The 22,348-nt window shown below is 38.9% G+C and overlaps 1 protein-coding gene across 1 annotated transcript in view; it reads right to left on the bottom strand.

Moving 5' to 3' along the window:
• Window positions 1-22,348, bottom strand: part of CNTNAP2 (contactin associated protein 2) — a 634,054-nt gene that overhangs the window by 136,342 nt on the left and 475,364 nt on the right. The window contains exon 14 of the mRNA XM_052697656.1: window positions 7,512-7,668. Coding sequence (XP_052553616.1) covers window positions 7,512-7,668 — 157 coding nt within the window. The remainder of the gene's footprint in view (window positions 1-7,511; window positions 7,669-22,348) is intronic.

The following is a 22,348-nucleotide window of genomic DNA, read 5'->3' as shown; positions in this document are numbered from 1 at the left end:
TAAAATAAGTTAAATGAGATTTGAGCTGCCTGTTCGTGTTTTCTCACAGTCTGCTGTCTTGATTCAGAGGATTTACATCATTTGATACTTATTTTGCTGGCTTTTTCTTTCCTCCCCCTCAGCCTCTCCATTCACAAAGGAATAAATAATTCTTCTGCTTTTCATGACAGCAATAAAATTTTTTTCGTTCTGGGTTACTTATTAAATAAAATGGCACCAGAAGACAATCACGGTTTTAAGAGCATTATTTGAAGTGTGTTGTGCCAAATAGAAACATGAATTTAATTCTTGTGCAGATATGCAGGATACCATCCAAACGGCTCGCCCATTTGCCACTCTGACTGCCCCCTTCTTCAAACCAAATTGTTTCACTGGAGGAATATTATGCTACTGCTCTCCATCTGCTTGGGTTGCCCTTGCTGGATCATCTACCAGGCATCTCCAGGAATGGGATATTTCCCTTCCTGAATGGGACTCCTTCCTGATGGAGCAACCAATGTTTCTTTTGGCACATCACTATGATACATCACTGGGCTAAGATCTTTTGAAGCTCTTCTTTCAGTGGTGATGAAGACAGACTACTGTTCTGGCTGAGACAGGCGACCCATTGTGCCACCACCTGTGCGTGCACCACCCCATCTCAGAAAGGTGGGTCAAATTTTTCACCCACCCCTGAGTCAGCAGGGTGGTCTTAACTATGATCTCAGCTATTTGGGTTATTGGTGCTACCACCTGTAATGTAAAGTAGGCAGACAATAACTTTTTCAATCATACTGTATCTTTCTTCTGCTCCATGCCACACCTGAACCCAATGGAGATTTTGGTGTTGCCACAGGCCCCAGCCAAAGCCATCCTGAATGACATGAACGTCAACTTTGACAGGGAGGGTTGGGTCAAATATATCCAATGCCTGGGTTTGTTTAACAGCCAGTTTTGCCTGTTGGAAAGCCTCATGTTCTATTCTTTCCCAGTCCCATAGTTGCCCCTTTTTCATGAGTTTGTATAATGGTCCCAGCAGCTGCACTAAATCGGATATAAAAGATTGCCAGTATCCCAATATACCTAAGATTTCCTGCAGCTGCTTTGGTGTTGTAGGGACTGGGAATGCCTGAACCTTATCTATTACAGCACTGGGTAGTACTTTGGCCTTTTTCTGACCAAACTAACCACACGGATTTCATGGACAGGCCTGGACCTTGCACCTTCTGAGGATTTATAGTCCATCCTCTTTCTTGCAGTAGGTAATGAATGAATCTGCCACCTGTCCTACAGCCTCCAGTGAGTCAGATGTCAACAGGAGATCATCAATATAATGATACAAGCTAACATTATTAGATTTTTCCCAATTTGCTAGGTCATGCATCACTAGGTTATGGCAGTATGCTGGCGAAAGCACATACCCTTGTGGCAGGAACTGAAAGGTACACTGCCTGCCTCTCCATGTAATTGCAAGCTGTCTCAAGATTCTTCAGCAATTGGAACACTGAAGAATGCATTTGCCAGGTCTAGGACACAGTGATAGGTTTTTATTTCCCTACTCAGTATGCGCATTAAGGAGGCAATATGGGCTATGGCTGCCTGAACAGACAGCATGTCCTTAATTAATTCTCTATAATCTACTGTCATTCTGCAAGTGACATCTGATTCTCGCACTGGCCATATGAGGGAATTATATGGGCTGTGTGCAGGTCTTATAATCTCAACTTTTTCTAATTCCTGCACCATCCTTAATATTTCATCTTAAACCCCCAGGAGTCTCTACTGCCTCAAATTAGTAATCCAGCACAGTTCTAGCAGGCTAATAGGCTCATGCTTCACATGGCTGCTCAATATTGCCTCAGTCACTCAGACACTAATGCACCTCTGTGGAGTCTGAACTCTCCTATGGTTGTCTGGAGAACCCAGACCTCATAAAATGTCTATGCCCAACATGTGCTCTGGGACTGGGGCAATAGATATTTTATACTCCTGGAGTGGGAGATGCCCAACCCCCAGTTTCAAACATGTTTGGGTGACAGGAATGGTTTGTCCCCCAAAAGCACTAATCATTGCTCTTTCTCTTTGAAATTTATTTGGATCACTGTTGACAATTGAAGTTTCCGTGCCTGTGTCCACTGATGCCATAACTTATACATTTTTTCCAGGACCAAAAAATTGTTAGTTCAACATAGGGCCTCCAATCTGGAGGCCCTACTTACAGGGGAAATAACATCCCCTGTCGTGCCATAAACTGCCCTATGGACAGATCATTATCCTCAGGTGGCTCAGGCATTGTAGCTCAAGACACCTGAGAAGGCATTTTTCTCTTTTACTAGGGACTATGAAGTTCTCTAAGTTCTTGTTGACACTTGTCGAACTATTCATACTCCTGATTTTTTGGGAACATTTTGAAATTTCTTATCATCTCATAGTTGTTTCCACAATTGAAGTGAAGTACGATTAGGCTTGGCAAAGGCCAGCCTGTATGAAATCATTAAACACTTGTTCCTAGGACACCCGTATGGGTCCTGATTGGAGTGCCCATGGGACAGCCTTTCTGGTCTTCATAAGTGGGATAATCTCAGCTCCTTCTACCACCCAAATATTATATCTTGTTCTTAGGCGATCTGGAGCAGGTCCAGAGGAGGGCACTAAGATGATCAGAGGGCTGGAGCACGCTATGAGAAAAGGTTGAGGGAACTGGGCTTGTTCAGCTTGGAGAAGAGAAGGCTGCGGGGAGATCTCACTGTGGCCTTCCAGTATTTGAAGGGAGCGTATGAACAGGAGGGGGAACGGCTGTGTGTGAGGGTGGATGGTGACAGGACAAGGGGAATGGTTTTAAACTGAGACAGGGGAGGTTTAGTTTGGATATTAGGAGGAAGTTTTTCGCCCAGTGGGTGGTGAGGCACTGGAACAGTTGCCCAAGGAGGCTATGGAGGCCCCATCCCTGGAGGCATTCAAGGCCAGGCTGGATGTGTCAGCTCAGTCTGGTGGTTGGCAACCCTGCACATAGCAGGGGGTTGAAACTGGTTGATGACTGTGGTCCATTTCAACCCAGGCCATTCTATGACCATTATCTTCAAGTTCTCCATTAATTACTTTAATCATCTTTTAGGGCCACTAAATATTTCTTGAAACATTATCATGCACATCAGTAGTCAGCAAAGCAGTCTGTGCCTGTGAGAGGTAGATTGTGTTTTTGCAGTGGAAATTTGCAGTGTTTCTGTATGTATCATAGGATAACTTGTCTTTCACAAAGAAAGTTGCTGAATAGAGTAGAGTTGAGACTGGGGTGTTCTGACCTAGGTAGAATTGGCACAAGCACTAGGTATGGTAGGGGTAGGGAGGAGTCTGATACATGACAGAACTAGTGTGCTAATTGTTGAAAATATTGTCCTCCTATTGCCATAAAAAGTACAGAACATACCCAAAGACAATGGGTTGGTAACAGACATTGTATGGAAGTGTAGTGTTGCAACAGCTTCAGAAGATTGTGAGCCTGAGACTCCCAGCCAATGAGTGCCAGGAGAGGCTTTACCTGCATTGGACCCAGGGTATGTAACAGAATGGATCTCACTGACTAGTTGAGCAATTTTTCCCTTGTGAGTAGGGGGTGTGCACCCATTACTGCAACGATAAATAAACTGCTCTTCACAGAGACCTTTACTGATTAGAAATTTTTGACCTTGAGCGTGTTTCCCACATGCCCTAGTGAGAAATCTAAACTGTATCCTCATGATGAAGTTCTAATTGAAAACATTTTCCTAGTAAATACACCCAGAAGATCACATCGTGTCTTCTCAGATCAGGGCTACATAAGAAAAATTAGCCTGTAGAATAGAAACCTTGGAAAATCTGGGTATTACAACCGTCTTTAGGATCAAAGGAGTAGGAACCAAAATGCTTTGTAGATTTTTACATTTACTGTTCAGTTGATACAGTTTGTCTACCTGGACATTGTTGCTCATTTTTTTTTTTACAAAACTCCACAGAAAGTCATGTGTAAATTAAAGATTTGGTTTAACAAATAACCATGGAATTTCTTGTTGCTAGTAGCAACCTCAGAAGTATTTATTCTCTCACTTGAATGGTGGCCACACTCTTAAAAAATGATCTTTGTAGGCAAGTAAAACTAGTATTTTAAATTTTATTTGATTCACTTTTCTCTGGATTAATCTTATATTGGGCACAAATAGTGGGTAAAGTTCACATCAGTGGGATTGTTCTGGGTAAAGCTTTTCCCACCTGTAGTTTCCCTCCTGGCCCTCTATCCATAAAACTTTACCATGGAAAAATTGCTTAATATTAACAATGAAACAACAATATGAGTGTGACCTAATATTTTAGATGCAGATTACAAATATGCATACACTTGAATTCCTTGACAATATCTACTATCTGTCCTACTTACCTATTTACTCCCTATTAGCAAGGACCAATAATCAACATATAAGGCACACTCTAAATATAAATACCACTTCCAGAATTCTTTCTTTTCTCAATTCAGAGAGAGTGTAAAGTTGATAGTGAGCTTTTAAAAACATTAACACAATCTTGTCCAGAATCCAGATATAGCAAGACTAAGTTATAAATTAGCAACCTGAGAAATACTGTATCATAATTGAGTTCAAAAAGGACATAACCAATCCTGGTCTTATAAAAAATAACTTACACATAGATTAAAAAAATAAATCAAATCAGGCACTAAATTTAGTTAAAATTTAAGTTTTTAGACAAAACAAACATTGCAGATTGCTTAAAGGTTTTTCATTTGTCCTCTGTATCTATCACTGTTTTTGTTTTTTTTCTGGATGACTGTAGCATAATTCAGTACAGGATGAATACAATACTCTTTCAGTGAAAGATTATTCATAATTGGAATTTACTCTCATGCTTCAATATCTGGACTGTCTCATATTAAAAGTATACTTCAATTTATTCTGTAATGACAAAATTTCCTTGTTGTATTTTCTGGATTTTGAATAGTTGTGGCAGTTAGCATAAGTCCCCAGTTAGAGGAAAAGGGGAAACACATTGCTCATTTCTAAAAAGGTAGCAAGGAGAACCTGTGAAAATACACACCAGTCAGTCATATCTCTGCACCAAGTCAGAGCATGGTAATCATGTTAAGCCATACGGAAGACAGGGAGGTGATTGGAGGCAGTTAATGTGGCTTGATAAAGGGCAAATCAAGCCTGACTAACTTGTTGGCCTTCCTTTATATAGAGATAGCACATATGGACAAGGGAAGAATGACTGATATAATTTACGTGGACTTGTGCAAAGGTTTTGATAAGGCTCCACAAAATAATTTTGTGTCTGAATTGGAAAGACAAGGATATGATGGATGGACTAATCAGTGCATAAGGATTTAAAATGTCACAGTCACTCAATGTCCAAGCAGCTCGATGTCCAAGTGAAGGCCACTTATGAGTGGGGTACCTAAGGTGTCTGTCCAGGTACTAGTACTGTTTAGTATCTTCATTAACACTGACAGTGAGTGCACCCTCAAGTACATTTGTGGAGGACACCAAGCTGAGTGGTACAGTTGGTACTCTACAACAGGCATATCCAATCCACACTATGGAGCCCTGTACAGCTAGTAATGCGCCTCGATCCCTGCTGCTGTGCAATCATTGTGGCTGCTCCCCAGCTAGTGGCCCATCCTGGCCCCAGGTGTGCACTCATCACTCAGTAATAACCAAAATATTAGCCAAAGACAATTCTTCTCCACTTAGCTCTGGCAAGCCAAAAAGTTGGATGCCCATGCTCTAGAAAGAAGGGTTGCTCTCTAGAGGGATCTTGACAAACTTGAAAGTCGGGCCTGTGTGAATCTCATGAACTTCAACAGGACAAACACAAGGTCATACACTTGGGTCAGGGCAGCGTCCATACAAACTAGGCAATGAATGGATTGAGAATAGCCCTGCAGAGGCAGACTAAAAACCAGACATGAGCTGAAAATGTACCACTGAACAAAAAAGTTAATCACACCCTGGGCTCCATAAAAACAAGTATGCCTGGCAGATCAAGAGAAATGATCCTCCTTCTCTACTTTACATTCATGAGATTCCACCTGGAGTACTGATGGAGGTTCCAGTCACAAGGTAGAGTTAAATTAGATAGAATTAGGCTCTACCTTGAGTACTGTATTCAGTTTTGAGCCCATCACTACAAGAAAGACATTTATGCCCTCAAGCATGCCCAAAGAAAGGCAACAAACCTGATGATAAGTATGGAACACAAATCTGGAAAAGCTGAGGGAACTTGGGTTGTTTAGACTGGAGAAGATGAGGCTCAGGGAAGACCTTATCACTCTCTACAATCATCTGAAAGGAGGATAGAGTGACGAGGGCATTGCCCTCTTTTCCCAGTTAACTAGTAATAATTGCCTTAAGTTGTGCCAGGTAAAGTTCAGGTTAGACAAGTGGAGAACTTTCTTCTCAGAAAGAGCGGTGAGTCATTAGAAGAAGTTGCCCAGTGAGGTGATGGAATCCCTGTCCCTAGAGGTTTGCAAGTAAATGACAGGTGTGGCACTTAGAGTCATAGTTTAGTGGACATATGGAGTGACAGTCGGACTAGATGATTTTTGTGGTCTTTTTTAATCTTAATGATTGTATGATTCTATGATAAGGAAGAATTTTTTTACTATGAAGGTGATTAGATACTAGAAATTTTGGCCAGAGAAGTTGTGGATGATCCATCCCTGGGAGGTTAAAAGCCAGACTGGACGGGGCTTTGAGAGATCTGGTCTTTTAGAAGATGCCCCTACCCATGGCAGAGGGTTTGGAACTGAATGAATGATCTTTAAAATTTTTTCCAATCCAAGCCATTCTACTATTCTATTTTTCTATGACTTTAAGCTGCTATTAATGAGAAAAGAGCTCATAGAAGCAAGAGTCTAGTCAAGTCACTGAACATTGCATACCATTTAAAAAATACCACCTATATTGTAAGTACGTACTCTCAATCATCAGATGAAAAAATATTTAGCTATCTCATGCAGAGTGCAGTAGCGTCTTCTGAAATAAAAGGCCTTGTTCTTGTTTTTTTTTTTAAATGAAAAATGGATAAAGAAGGTTAGAGTCACTGCGTGAGTGACTTGAACTCATGTCTCTCACATTATTCAGGCAAGTGCAGCATTACTACTCCATAAATGAGAAATGCTAGAAAAAAATGAAGTTGCAGAGGCAAAATTAAATACTATATTGTAATACAATTGAACATCATGTAGGCAAAGTTGCACAGGCAATGAAAAAGATAGTCTTTCCTATTAGGACTTGACTTCTCAACTTTAGCTACCTTCTCTATAGTTAAATGCACTTGAAAACCTAAACACATTCCTTACAATTGACGGTCACAAGTACTATGAGTAAAATGAAAATGAAAATATGGGCAGATACTTTGAGTAAGAGAATTCAGAAACATACTACTTTTCCTGCATTCTATAGTAGGGAAGGAAATATTTTAATAAAAGACATTCAGAATAATTGCAGCAGTTGCAAAAGTTAGGAGATTCTGGTCATCCTCACCATTGTTTATAATCAGCATCACAGTTGCAGTAGTACTTGGGATCGGTACAGTTGCGTTCAATTCCACAGGCACATTTCTGAATACCAGGTCCTGATCCACCCCAATAGTAATGCTTCTCATTGGCTTTTCCAACCCACCACGTATACGGATTCCCTTCTGAAAGGAATGAAAATGAAAGGTTATGGTACATCACAGAAATAGATCTCCATTATGCATTAACTGGGCTCAGATATTTAATATGCTGACATTCGCAACACATCACTGGACTGCCACCTTGCATTTTGTGCAAACAAATGCACTCAGTTACCAATGAACAGTTCAAAGGACCTTGCTAGGTAAACAGAGCACATTTTCTGTTATGTATTCACATGATTTATAATGACTGAGAAGAATTAAATGTTTCTGTGGTGCTCAGAGACATGATTTAGCAGAGGGCTGTTAGAGAAGTATGGTTAGGTCATGGTTGGACTCGATGATATTTAAGGTCTTTTCCAACCTGAGTGATTCTATGATTCTATCTTATATGTTCTTTGTTCTCAGTTTATATAGTCGAAGCATGTGGGTAAGTTCCATAATTATCTTCAATTAATTTCAAATTCATATATTTAGCTATGGATTATTCAATATTTATGCAAATTGCTTGATTGAAACATACATTCTTTTTACACATGTACAAAACAGCTTTCATTTGGAAATTTATCTGTTTTCACTTGAAAACAAGCACACTCATCGTGGTCTCTCTATCTGGCCCAAAGGAAACCCTAAGTATCTTAGCCATTTTTAAAGAATCCATGTAAAAGTTTTGATTCAACACTAGAGCAATGGTAATCAGACCTTCAGTATTTCTTGGCATTGAGTCTGTAACTTCACATTTTTATATACATCTCTAAGTTGATTTCTAATGTTTTTAGACAAATCAAGACTCTTAGATGTAATTTAAAAAAGTAAATAAATCCCATCCTTATTTAGAAGTCACTCTTTATGCCTCCAGTTCAGCATATGAGAATACATGAGCTTAGCTTCAAACTCAAGAGAGTAACTCAATCAATTGCAATACAGTTAACTTGGTGCTTTCTGACATTTAGAAAATATGATGGAAATCAGCCTGTAATCTTTTCTCTTTACAATATTTTTCCCCCTACCTGTACTGCTGTGCAACCTATTTCTCATTAAATCAAATGAAGCCATTAGCCTGAAATTCACTTATTAATAAATTTTATAGATGAAATTCTACAAGATAAATTCTATTCTTAGATAATTTTTTGTCTGTGCATCTCTTATGCATCTCACAAAACTGACATCCATAATTGCAAAAATGGAACCTTATGATTAAATTTGATCATCTAGACCACAGATTTACTTATTCCAGATGTGTGTGGTGAGAGATTCAGACCTTTAAAGAAACCTTTAAAGAAAATTCCAGAGATGGAGAGCAAACAAATATGATCAGATGTGTTAAGTAGATAAGAACAAATGAAAAGAACCCTAAAAATCTCTAAAACGTGTACTTAGTTAAGTGATTTTGATCATATAAAATACAACCTTTGAAAATACAGTAATGAGAAAAATTCATGATTGCTGAAGGTTTTTATTTGTTGTTAATATGCCACACAGTATGACCATTCAGTCTACCACTAATGCAAAGGGTATGGTAATAGAATCTGGGATTTAAATTGGTCATTTTGGTTTCTGTGAGTTGACTATCATCGAACTAATTGTTCTGAGCTAAAAGAACATGGCATGTAAATGATGCAACAGCATTTTCACGTTGCAATATGATCTATCATATATGAAAATATGCTGTCCTGTCCTTCAAAAGATTGCTTAATACAAATTATGTACGATAAACGTCTTTCCAACAGCTAATAATGGAATGTGGTAGCTTCCTGATGGGTATACTTAGAGATATTCCCTCAGAATAAGAAAACAGGAAGGGGAGACACGAAACTAGAATGGCTTTTCAAGGTGCTGCTGGACAAACTGAGGGAAAAGAAGGACAAGTACAGGCAGTGAAAGCAAGGACATGTCACCTACGTAGATCAGCAGAGATAGGCCAAAGAGTATGTATCTCCCCTGCTAAATGAGAAAAAAAGAATCATTACAACAGATACAGAAAAGGCTGAGTTACTCAATAAATACTTTGTTTCAGTCTTCACTAGAAGCCAGGATTCTCACATCCCTGAACCTCACATCCCTGAACCCAAAGCTCTAAGTGAGAACTGGGGGAGCAAACTTCTCCCCACTGTAAAAGTGGAGCAAGTCGAAGACCTGCTCATGAGACAGAATGTATACAAACAAGTCCATGGGGCCAGATGGTGTCTGTTCCAGGGCCCTAAGTGAGCTGTCCAATGTGATTGGACCTGTGTGCCTGGGAAGATCATGGAACAGATCCTCCTGGAAAATATGTTAAGGCACTTGAGAGATGACAGGGTGATCTGAGATGGCCAGCATGGTTCATCAAGGGAAGTTCATCTCTGACCAATCTGGTGGCCTTATATAATGGAGTGACAGCATCGGTCAAAGGGAAGGTAATCGATGTCATCTACCTGGATTTCTGCAAGGCCTTTGAAGCAGTCCCCCACCGCATTTTTTTTTTTTTTCCCCATTCAGGCTTTGTGGAGAAACAGCATTATGTGAAGGACTAGGAGAGAAACTCACTGCCTACCCTACCCTGGAGTTCTTGAATAAAGTTTGAATAGGTTTGAATAAAGTCTTGGCAAAACTCTGCTCCATGGCCATGAAACAACTCTCCTTTGAGGACTGCTGAAAGAAATGTTTAATTTGATGCACACCAAGTAATGACCAAGATGCATTTTCATTTCCCTTCCCAAACCTAAAGCCAAAGATAATACCTGTGTTGTAAGAATAGACGTCTAAGGGCAAAAATGGCTGATTTCATTTAAATTGCATAAATGGACATAGAATTTTGGCCAGAATATCAGATTCAATTTTCATTTTTTAGTGATTCAGAATTCTTTCCAAAAAAACGCTGTAAGATTTACATGTAATGTAGTCATCAGTAGTTGCAATGGCTTTGTAGTACTGGACTAATGGTTAACATTAATGTCCTTTGATTTCAATCTATGTATGATAGCTGAGTCCTGCAATTATTAAGTCAAGATAGGTAAAGAACCTGATCATTACTTTTTTTTTTTTTTAAGTGTTCCCATTTAGAGAAAGTTCAAGAAAAAATAAAGAACTAATATAACTCCCTTGTCACAGGTCTTTGAGTATCATGAGAAGAAGATTCCTTTTTCAGTCCTTTCCATAAATGTACTTTTATATGAAACATTTCATTTCATACAAAAATATACCCAGACACAGTTGATGTAGTACTAGCAGAACTCTTGACATTTAATAATACATTTATTTCTAACATAGCAGATCATTCTCAACATGTATGACTTTTACTTGCACACTTTATCCTTGACTGAGTGTTTTATAAAATTGACAGAGATTATTATTTTTGAATGCAATTGGTTAATTTAGAAGGCATTAATTTCAGTACTTCAAAGCTATTGTTTCAAAGATTTTCAGTTCCAGTAACAATTGCAACCACACCGAGGCAGTTCAGATTAGGCAACTGAGTAAAGAGGACAGATATTCCATGCTATTCAAAAGTTCCATTTGCAACACAATCCACAGAAAGATGTGATTTCTAATTTGTAAACAACTTGGAGAAGTTAAATGTTTCTTTTTTCAGCATTTCTTCCCAGTCTTATCATTCTTCCTTCACTAGAAAATATCACTTTTTGCAATAATGATCTACAAATCCAGCCTGACAACCACAGTGACCTGAGGAACAGTAGAAGCGTACTGCTTTTGCTGAGAGGGACTAAGCTATTTTCTTCTCCATCAATTGCACCCTTTTCAGCTTGTGGAATCAAAGGAGAAACAGTGCTGACTATCCAAGACTCTTCCTTTGGTTTCCTGCTTCAGATTTTTCTCATTTCTACCACTTTATCTTGAGAAGAATAGAAACAGATAATAATTTCGGGAGCCTTGCTAAGAACACGGTCCATCCCATCCCATATTCTGTGCCTAATAGAGGTAATGAGAGGCAATAGATCTGAATATAGATACTTGTGGTTCATTACCTGTGCACTCCCCCAGCATCCAAACACTGGATTCAAGATGCCAGAGGGTATTTTTTTGCATGTCTCTTGTCAGTGTCTGTTTATAGTCCATGAATTCGCCTAATTCCTTTTTGATACTGCTTATACTATCAGTATCTACAATGGAGATTAAAAAACTGGTGAATCAAAAAGCATGTAACTTGCTCCAGGTAAGAATAAACCTGCATCTGCTACTGCTGTCCATTTTCTTTCTCCACTGACTCTCAAGGAACTTCAAATGAAAAAACTTCTTCATTTCATCTCCACTGAAGTATTAAGAGCAATAGCAGTGATATTTCTATGTCAGAACACATCACAACCAAAAGAATTTCCCCATTTTTTTCCCCCCAAATTACATGTTGTACATAAATAGATATTGGCTATATGCATGGCAGCCACAGTGATGATTCTCAGCACTGAGGCTTACAGCAGGCTGACTACTGAGTATATTCAAATTGAAATAAAGGAAGCTACACAACACAAATAGCAATAATTTTCTTCAGTAAAACTGGAGATCCAAAACCAAGACATCTGTTAAGAAAGGCTTATTTGAGACCAAAATATAAAGTGTGACAGAAAAATGCTCCTAAACAGGTTTCTTTTGTCAGGACCAGCAGTTTATCTCCCTGTCTTCACAGCCATTGCTACGACCTCAGCTGACTTCAGAGCTCCTCCAGAAAAAGTCAGAGGAAGACTCAGTAAAGTGTCTCCCCTAAAGATTTCTGCAAGGAAGGCTCACTTAGAGCTTTTTTTTGTTTTCCGTGAGAGTTCCTTTAATGATGATGCTTTCAGGTGTGTTTCCACCTGATGGTACAGCTGCAGACTTAGTACTCAGGCCCAATGGACTGGCACTCTGGCTGAACCTGACTTTTCACCATAGACTTGCATGATGATTTAATAGGCTTTCTTTGTATGAGCCTGGCAGTCATCTCTGGGTCTCACCCTGACTTGCTTTGCAAATGCCTTCTTCAATATTAATATTAATGAAAATAAATTGAAGGACCCCTGATAACAATGTATGAAAGTAATGCGCTTTGAGAGAAGTGTTTCAAGTGTTCAGATTCAGGTACAGGCAATAACTTTATGCAGTAAATCCATAATTCTATCATAGACCTGTACTTATTTTTTGCCATTTTTACTTAGTCCTCTACATCTTTTCTTTATCTTCTATGACAAATGTGGTCAGTTCACACAAGGAAAACTGTTGCCTCCTAAGCATTTATTTTAAGCGTGTTTAAAGAAAACAGCTATCAACAAATGGCATTTCAAAGTATTTTTGTATACACCCTCAACAAAACAGACTACAACAAACATAGAAAGGACATTGTATAATGTATGTTTTATTTACATGGTCTGTTGGGTGACTGCCATTGAAAGAGCATGTCCATAGATTCTTGCCAAAATGAATATTGACAAATCTGAATCTCATTTCAGTGATGGATTGAAAAAGCAGTTTTTTGAATAAGTAGGCCTGAACCCCTAGTTTATCTTATAGAACTTTCCTCAACTTGTGCATCACAAGAATTTTGCAAACATCCTGCTGCATTGTAGTTACAATCTGAGGGCTATCTCACAGTGCCCAGGCTCCACAAGGCCCAGGGCACTGTCAGTTCTGACAATTGTTAGTAGAGCTGAAAGCTCTGGGATAAAATGGTAAAAAGCAAACTTGATTTCACTCTAAATATCTAGTGGAAAAACAGAAATTTCAAAAGCTATTACTAAGTTTATCACTGCAGTTATCTAAATACAAAATCATCCTGCCAGTAAAGATGAAACCAGGAAACTTGAATCTAGAAATAAAGTTCAGTTAATTTCTTTAACCTTTGGCATAATTCAACTAGAAATATCTTGGATTTTTTACCACTACACATTTATATAGTTAAAAATGAGATCTTTTCTAATACACGTGATCTATGTAAATAGAAAATGACAGACTTTCTAGGAGAACAAGAGGACAGACTAAATGACTGTAAAAATCCCTTCTGGCTTTATGGTCTACTTTGCAAATAAAAGATAGTGGCTACTCTCGAACACTACTTGGAAGCTTTAGTGCACAACGTGACTGATTTTTTACTTGTACTTTCTATGTAATTTATGAGGTGAATACTTCATTATTTCTATGCAAACAGCATTAGATTTCTGTTTGCTTTTAGAAGTGTATTTTAGGGCTGTCATTTTTTGTGTCATTAAATGAGTTCTGAATCTTATAGATCTCTTCTTATGTTTAACTGCTATTATTTTATGACTGGTCAGTGGATATAAACTCTCCAGCAATGACATGTGCCATTGTCAAACTCTGTTCTTAGCATGCTTAACATGCATCTGTCCATCAATTCCTAGTGAGAATTTGCTTCCTCCATTACTCCCATAGAAATACAAAGTGATTTAGAATCAAAGGGATGTTTGGAGATCATTCCAAACAGCTTCTCCAAACAGTACTAACATCAGATTAAGATCAGAATACTCCACAGCTTGAAAATCTCCACAGACAGATTCCACAACCTTTCTGAGCAACTTGTTACAGTGGTTACATTTGCTCAGTGAAATTTTGTTTTTTTCTTTTGACAAGCTGGAATTTCCTCTGCTGTAATTTATTATAATTATTTGTTGTAATTTATGCTCATTGTGCCCAGACATTCACTGTTAAGTTAATTTCTTCACACTCTAAAACCACAACTTATGAAATAGAAGACAGCAATTAGATATTTCCTCTAGCTGTCTCTTCTTCAGCCTGAACATATTCAGCTTTTTCTGCTGCTACTTTGACATTATCCACTCCAGCATCCTTTCCTATTGGACTTGCTCCAGCTTTTAAGTATCTTTCTCATGTTTAATAGTTCCAAATCAAATTGTTAAACTCCAACATGTAAAGTTCCTCTGAGTGATAACCAGTCTTCAGCATAATGGCTATTCTGGTACTATCTGTGAAATAGCTGAGTGCCCACTGTAAACCACAGTCCTTGACGTGTACATTGCACTGTAATGAGTCCTGTTTATTTCCATGGAAACTCCAACAAAGACGAAGAGCACAGTGTCACCATTTGATAGAACTCTATTTTTCAGCATAGCTGCCACCATTAGCTACGCATTTTCACCAGTGATGAACAAAAGCCTGAGTGCCTCACACATAAAAATCTGCACCAGCAAAGGCGACCCACTGTTGCTGTCACCATTTCAGAAATACATCAGCCACAGCCTCACTGTGTGCACATCCACTGTTTGGTCTCCATAAACATTCAGCACGCATCAATGAATGTCAGTGGGTGCAATTTTTTCTTCTTGGAGGAATTCAATTGCCCATTTTTTCTTCACATGCACTTCTATGTCAGAAGCCATTTTGTCAAACTGCCCCTCTGCTGCCATCTGTCACACAGCAACAAAATGTGATGAGGTACTGGCGAGAAGATTCAGCCTCTACTGCCACATCACAAACACCCACCTCTGTGTTGTGGGATAATATAATAAAATAGGAGACATTACTTTCAGAGCAGCCCTTGTATGTTAAATTGTATTAGCTCTGATAACAGATGCTCAAGAGCAGACACACTGATTTTTAGTTTTTAATGTTCTGTCTGCACTGAAAGTCTGAGAGGAGCTATACAGGTTATTTTTAGAAGCTTTTCCAACATACATAGCAATGGTGCTTTTTCAGATATTTATGCAATACAAATAAAGACATTTACTCCTCACTTCAAAACTATTTTGCCTTGATACTACTTGAAATACATTTAGACATACTTAATTTGTGCTAAATAATACAAAACGTCGATGTTTCTTTTCTAAGTCACATATAGTGATCTTTGAATTAGGTGCAGTTGTTTCCAAAAAACTGTTGTTTACTCCAACTAGGCTACAAAATATCTAATTTCATAACAAGCAATAATGCAATTTGACAGTTTCAGTATTTTTGGACTGATTACACAATTCACTGCTATCTTTTAGATACTGATCTCTTTCCAGAGAAACTGGAAAAAGATACTGATGGCCAGAATGAAACACTTAGTTCTATACTTAGCGAGTGAGGTCCAGCAAGATCTGCAAGCTAGCATTTCTGTTAATGAGCAACTTTTAAAATTGACTACATTTTCTATAACAAATGTACATTTAAAAAAAAATCTTACTGTGGTCATTTGTGTCTTACCAGCCCCAGATCATGTGTCATGCCCCAGATGCTGTCTCTTCTTCATGTCTTAAACTCTGCCAGTCTCTGGAAGAGTAGAAGTATTATGCAGTCTGACCTAATAAAACCAGTAGCTGTGAGTCTGCTTAACTTATGGACCAATAGAACAGACTGCTATCTGACCAAACTATTAACAGGGAAATCTGTTTTTGGACTGGACATATTTATTTCAGAAAGAGAAACATATTCAAGGACTGAATGAGTTAATAAAGAGCAGTTTGTAACACAATTCAGAATGTTTCAGTTTTTCCTAACAAATACTCTCCAGCTTTGAATCATACACTCTACTTGAGATATTTGGAGCTGTGTATGAAGCAGAATGTACTCTGATCTGCAAGCTGTTCTACGATAACATATGAGGAAGCAGTGATTGTGAATGAGTTGGGAGCTAAACTCATCAATTTTGTGTGCAGTTATACTGGTTTCACCACTGGTGGCTGTTTGAATTCCAGTGTTCTTTCCTCTAACGGACAAGAGAAGAAAATAGACCTCTGTGCCTGAGAAGATCATGCAGCAGATCCTCCCGGATGACATGCTTGATCACATGAGGATTGAGCGTGTGATCCGAGACAGCCAGCACGGCTTCACCAAGGGAAGGTCATGCTTGACCAATCTGGTGGCCTTCTGTGATGGAGTGACGGCATCGGTGGACAAAGGAAAGGCGACTGATGTCATTTAGCTGGACTTGAGCAAGGCCTTTGACGTGATCCCCCACCACATCCTTATCTCCAAATTGGAGGGATGTGGATTTGATGGTTAGGCCACTCAATGGATAAAGAATTGGTTAAAAGGCCACAGACAGAGGGTGGTCATTGATGGCTCTGTGTCCAGGTGGAGGCCGGTAACGAGCGGCGTCCCCCAGGGCTCTGTCTTGGGAGCGGTGCTCTGTAACATCTTCATCAACGGCAGCGATGATGGAATCGAGTGCAGCCTCAGCAATTTGCTGACAACACCAAGCTGAGCGGTGCGGTCGAGACAGTGGAAGGAAGAGATGCCATTCAGAGGAACCTCAACAGGCTTGAAAGGTGGGCCCAGGTGAATCTAATGAGGTTCAGCACAGCAAAGCACAAGGTTTTGCACTTAGGCCAGAGGAATCCCAGGCATCCATACAGACTGGAAGGAGCGGTGCTTGAGAGCAGCCCTGCAGAGAAGGACCTGGGGGTCCTGATGGATAAAAATCTTAACATGAGCCAGCAGTAGCTCGGAAAGCAAATGGTATCCTGGGCTGCATCAGAAGAGGGGTGTCCAGCAGGGACAGGGAGGTGATTGTCCCCCTCTGCTCTGCTCTTGTGAGGCCCCATCTGCAGTACTGTGTCCAGATCTGGGGCTCCCAGTGCAAGAAAGATAGAGAGCTGTTGGAGGGAGTCCAGAGGAGGGCCACAAAGATGATCAGAGGGCTGGAGCACCTCCTCTACAAAGAGCAGTTTTTCAGCTATTATTATAGAGGCGCTTTTTTTGCAACCCAGTACCAAAACCTAGTGTCATGGTTTTCCATAGTTATTCCATATCATGACATCATGCAACGAACTGACAGAATTGGGACAGCTGCTAAGTAACAACATTTCCCAGTACTACTGGGAACTACAATTCCTAGCATGCTCCAGTCCTTCCCACATGGTTTTTGGGAAGGAAGAGAAGCAGGGAATTTAGGACTTCCTCCCTTTTCTCCTTCCCAAGCTTGATGAGAAGATATCTGTCTTTCCAATTTGTTTGATTTATTACTCTTGATTCCTTATAACATTCTTTCATCATTTTTAATAAAATAGTTTATCTCAGTTGAATAATTCCTTTTTCTCATTTCACCACTGGCTTCCTGTGGGGAAAGGATGGAGAAGGCCTAGCTCCCAGTCAAGGATTAAAGGCGACCCATGACATCTAGCCACAAGACTAATAAAATAATCCATTAAAGCTGCTCAGATCTATGATATAGTAGGACTTTAACTATCAAATCAGAAACACTGCAGACAAATGATGGAAAAGGTGATGCATTGGTGTGAACTCACTCTGACAGTTCAAATTTGTTGAAAGACTATGATGAATTTACTTTGTAAGGTGAGATATTATGTATGCATGATGTTGTCCGTCAATGCAGCACCAACTTCATGCTAGCCCAGGTATCATTGATATCAGTTCTCCTAAAGTTGACTATAAGCGAGCACAAGTGCATGAAACTCTTCTCCAAAAAATCTAAAGAGATTCAGTGATTTTACCTTGTCTGGTACTGCATGTACCATGTACTGCACAGATCTGATGTTCACAACTGTGAAACAGCTACAGATCTATTCTTTGCTAAGTTTCCAAAACTATATTACTTGATTAAAAGCAGAGGGCAGCACTGATTATGGCAAACTAGAATGCTTCATAATCAAACAGAAAAGATGCATTAAGCCCATGTCTATAGTTTTAGAAAAATACTAGATGTTTATTGTAACTTTTGAACAACAATACAGTGAAAAGAATGAGAAGAAAATTTAGACCAACACTTTTCTAGGAATACACTAAGCTGTAGTCAGATCCTCCTAGAAAGCATGTTAGGGCACATGAAGTTTTAGCAGGTGCTCCAAGAAAGCAAGCAAGGCTTCAGTAAGTACAGATTGTGCCTGACAAATCTGGTGATCTTCTATGATGGAGAAGTTGTAGTTGGGTCTGGGCAATCCCAGATATGCGTACAGACTGGGAGAAGAACTCCTTGAGAGCAGTCCTGAGGGATCCTGGTAGATGAAAGACTTAACATGAGCCAGCAGTGTGCACTTGCAGCCTGGAAGGTCAGCTGTATACTAGCATGCATGAAAATAGATGTGGCTAACAAGGCAAAGGAGGTGATTGTCTCTCTCTACTCTGCCCATGTGAGCTCGCATCTGGAGAAATGCGTTCAGGACTGAGGCCCCAAACACAGGAGAGATGTGGAGCTTTGGAGAAGATCTGGAGGAGGACACAATGATGATTAGAGGGCTGCAGCACCTCTCTTACAAAAGCAAGCTGACAGAAGTTTTTCACAAAGAGGGGTGTTGTGGTGCTGGAACAGGCTGCCCAGAGAGGTTGTAGATGTCCTGTCCTTGAAGGTGTTCAAAAGTGGCTTTGTTGGGACCGTGGGCAATCTGATCTAGTGCCTGATCTATAGGTTAGCAATGCTGCCCGTGGCAGGCAGATGATATTTGAAGTCCCTTCCAATTCAAGTCATTATACCATAGGAGATGCCAAAGAGTAAGTATGCGTTATAGTATTAAATCTTTATATTTTGGTTTTATCAGCTAATTTTTTGAAAGAAATTCTTGAACTGTTGTGAAGCAGTTATTTCTTACATAGTTGTAAAAAGCAGCCAATGTGTTTATTCTTTACTTTGATCTTTCAACATAGAAATTAATTTTGCTACAATTTTTATCAAAAAATGAACTTTAATTAGTGAGAAATTGGATCAGTACTTATCACTGAGTACGATGAATCAGTATTTTGTTTTTTGGAAAGAGTTCTTCTTTCCCTGTCTTATGGCATCTGGTACTACTAATTAGCTGTTTATCCATTATTTGCTGATGATGAATGAATGGGTGACCTTTGACAAAGCACTGTCTGCTGTAATAGAACTGCACTTAGAAAGACACCTGGTCTTTGTACTGCTTAATGTTGTGCAAAGCTCTTCTCATTCACAGCAAGTCAGTCTTTAACAAAAAAGCTCTTTCCCACCTTAATCTAAATTAAGGATTAAGAGCACCTATGTCATGTTCTAAGCCCTTTCCTTCTCATCCCTCAGTAACTTAGTTGAAAATCTGAACAGAACATAAGAAAATCTTTAATTTCTTGCAAAATATCTGAGCAAATTGGAGTCATGTGAGCAATTTTTTGAGTTTCATATCTGTCACTGCTCATTTGAGACAGCATCCTCTTTTATTGGGTATAGCTATTCTTGGCCAACAATCCCAACATCAATGAGAAACAATTTTGTAATGGGTTTCCTGAAAAAAAAAAAAAAAGAAAAACCATCCAAACAAAATATACCTTCCACTCTCTTTCTCTCTCCCATTAAATCTGTCATAAAATTTCTAAGAGTCCAGTTATTCCTTTTCAGAAGAAAACTCATTTCCAGTTGATGATTTCCAGTTGGTAAGATTTAAGTATTTGTTAAACAGTAAATGGAAATTGTACATTTCTGATGTCTAGTTCAGGTAAGTATTAAACCCGTTTAAAAAACCTTTCTAGAAAAGGTACAGTGATCACAAACTTACATACATATTTGTATATACACTATTTCTGGTGCTTCAGAGTATAGCATTTATCATTTATAGTGCTAGCTTAGCTCCATGGAAATTACAGTAAGCCTAAAGCCCACAGCTGTGCTGTAAGCTTTGATGAACAGATGTCTGGCAGGAAGTTAGTCTACAGAAGAGCTCTCACTGGTTTTGATGAGCTTTGAATCAGACCCAGTGTCTCTACAAAGCAGGGAATTTGTCTGGCGAGAAGTGACTGAAATGATCCTTCCTGTATTTCTAGTTCTCTGATGGGCCGATTGGTGGATTTAATTAGTTTCATTGGTTTACTTCATATAATTCCTTCTTTTTTCTTATGGTGTTTATTTTCTGTAAGGAACAAAACAGTCAAGACACAGAGTCCTCAGTAAAATGCTCTGACAGCATACAGAACAATTGATATCCAGTATTATATCACAATAAGCTATAATTCATTACTTATCAAAACAGACCGGATGACCAATTTAAAATATCCTGCAATCCCATGATAACAGTAGAATTGACCTTACAGTTGTTTTTGTAATTGGCAATACTTTTTGCAGCAAATTTTTCCCTATGTATTGTTTGCTGTTTGTCCATAATATTTTGTAATTCCTGAATTGCAAACCATAGACAAATACAATTTTCTGTCTGTATTATTGGTATGTCTAAAACATTGTATTTTACTTCACCAAAGATAAATCACTCATATTTTTCTTTTATTCAGAAATTCCTACATCACATTCTTCTCTTATTGTTTAATTACCTAATTTAATTTTTACAGTTGTGAAGATGGCACAGTTTAAGATTACTTCATCCCTAAAGTCTTTCTTGTGAATACTTACACATTAATCTTGATAAAGGACGTCAGAGTGTTTAAATCCTAACAGAACAAATCTACACTTTAGTTTTTCTACCATATGGGTTCAGAATCACAGCAGCACGCAGTTTCCTATACCCTTAGGATACTAAAAATTCTCCAAATAATCAGTGATTATGACAACTAGAGATTACACAGGGACCTAGGGAAAAGAATAAAATTCACATTGCCTTGAACTAAAATTAATACAGTTATATTAAGGATTGAAACAAAGCAATTAGACAAAATCCAAGATAAAGTCAAAGACAGAAATAAATGGTCTTAGGTTACAAGTTGAAATATGAAAAGCTAGAGATGAAGAAACAATGAAGCAATGGCAGAAATGGATCATAGGTTCTAGCCATAAAATATGTCACCTAACAATGTTAAAAACAAAAATCTAACCAAGTCTAATATTCCCAATTCTGCAATTTATATTCATGAAGGAAAATACTAGTTTGTGTTAATGCATATAGCAACACATATTTTACATAACTGGTTTGATTTTCAGTATTTTATGTTTTACTTAATGCAAATATTTTATTTCACTGGTGCTCAGCTCAGATGGATGCTGAGATGTGAGTAAAATGACCCAGGATATGCTGTATACTTACATCAGCAACAAACAGAATAATAATTATAAGATCCAAATGCAACAGACCGCAGACCCTTTCTGGATGACTTTATGACAGAACTCTTCCATAGAGGAAGTACTCCTGAAAGAGTGATAAAAATTGGAGCCCTGAAGAAAGAAAGTATGATCTCTAAATACGACACAGGCCACCAGCTTTTTTTCTTCACATTTATCTTATTTGTTTCCAAAATACTATTATGACTACTTGAGCCCCTCACTGCAAGAAAGACATCGAGGCCCTTGAACGTGTTCAAAGGAGGGCAACAAAGCTGGTGAGGGGTCTGGAGCACAGAGCTGATGAGGAGTGGCTGAAGGAGCTGGGAATGTTCAGCCTGGAGAAGAGGAGGCTCAGGGGAGACCTCATTGCTCTCTATAACTTCCTGAAGGGAGGTTGTAGTGAGCTGGGGGTCAGTCTCTTCTCATGTATCTGTTGATAGAACTAGAGGGAATGGCTTCAAGCTGCATCAGGGGAGATTTAGGCTGGATGTTAGGAAATGCTACTTCTCTGAAAGGGTGGTCAGGCACTGGAATGGGCTGCCCAGGGAGCTGGTGGAGTCACCGACCCTGGAGGTGTTTGAGGAACGTTTGGATTTTGTGTTGAGGGACATGGTTTAGTAGGAGCTATTGGTAATAGGTGAAGGTTGGACTGGATGATCTTGTAGGTCTTTTCCAACCTTGGTGATTCTATGATTCTACTACTGAGATTCCGGTGAGATGAAAAATATTATCTTCTATTTCATAAGCACAGTTGACCCTTTATTAACTGTTTTTTCTTTCTCTGGAGCTTGTCTTTTGTCCAATGTGGCTTAATAAGGAAATTTTCATGAT

This window comes from Tympanuchus pallidicinctus, unplaced genomic scaffold (genome assembly GCF_026119805.1).
Source record: "Tympanuchus pallidicinctus isolate F22 unplaced genomic scaffold, pur_lepc_1.0 scaffold31, whole genome shotgun sequence".
Taxonomy (NCBI): domain Eukaryota; kingdom Metazoa; phylum Chordata; class Aves; order Galliformes; family Phasianidae; genus Tympanuchus; species Tympanuchus pallidicinctus.
Note: the sequence above shows the minus strand (reverse complement) of the source record. Positions and strands in the feature narration are given on the sequence as shown.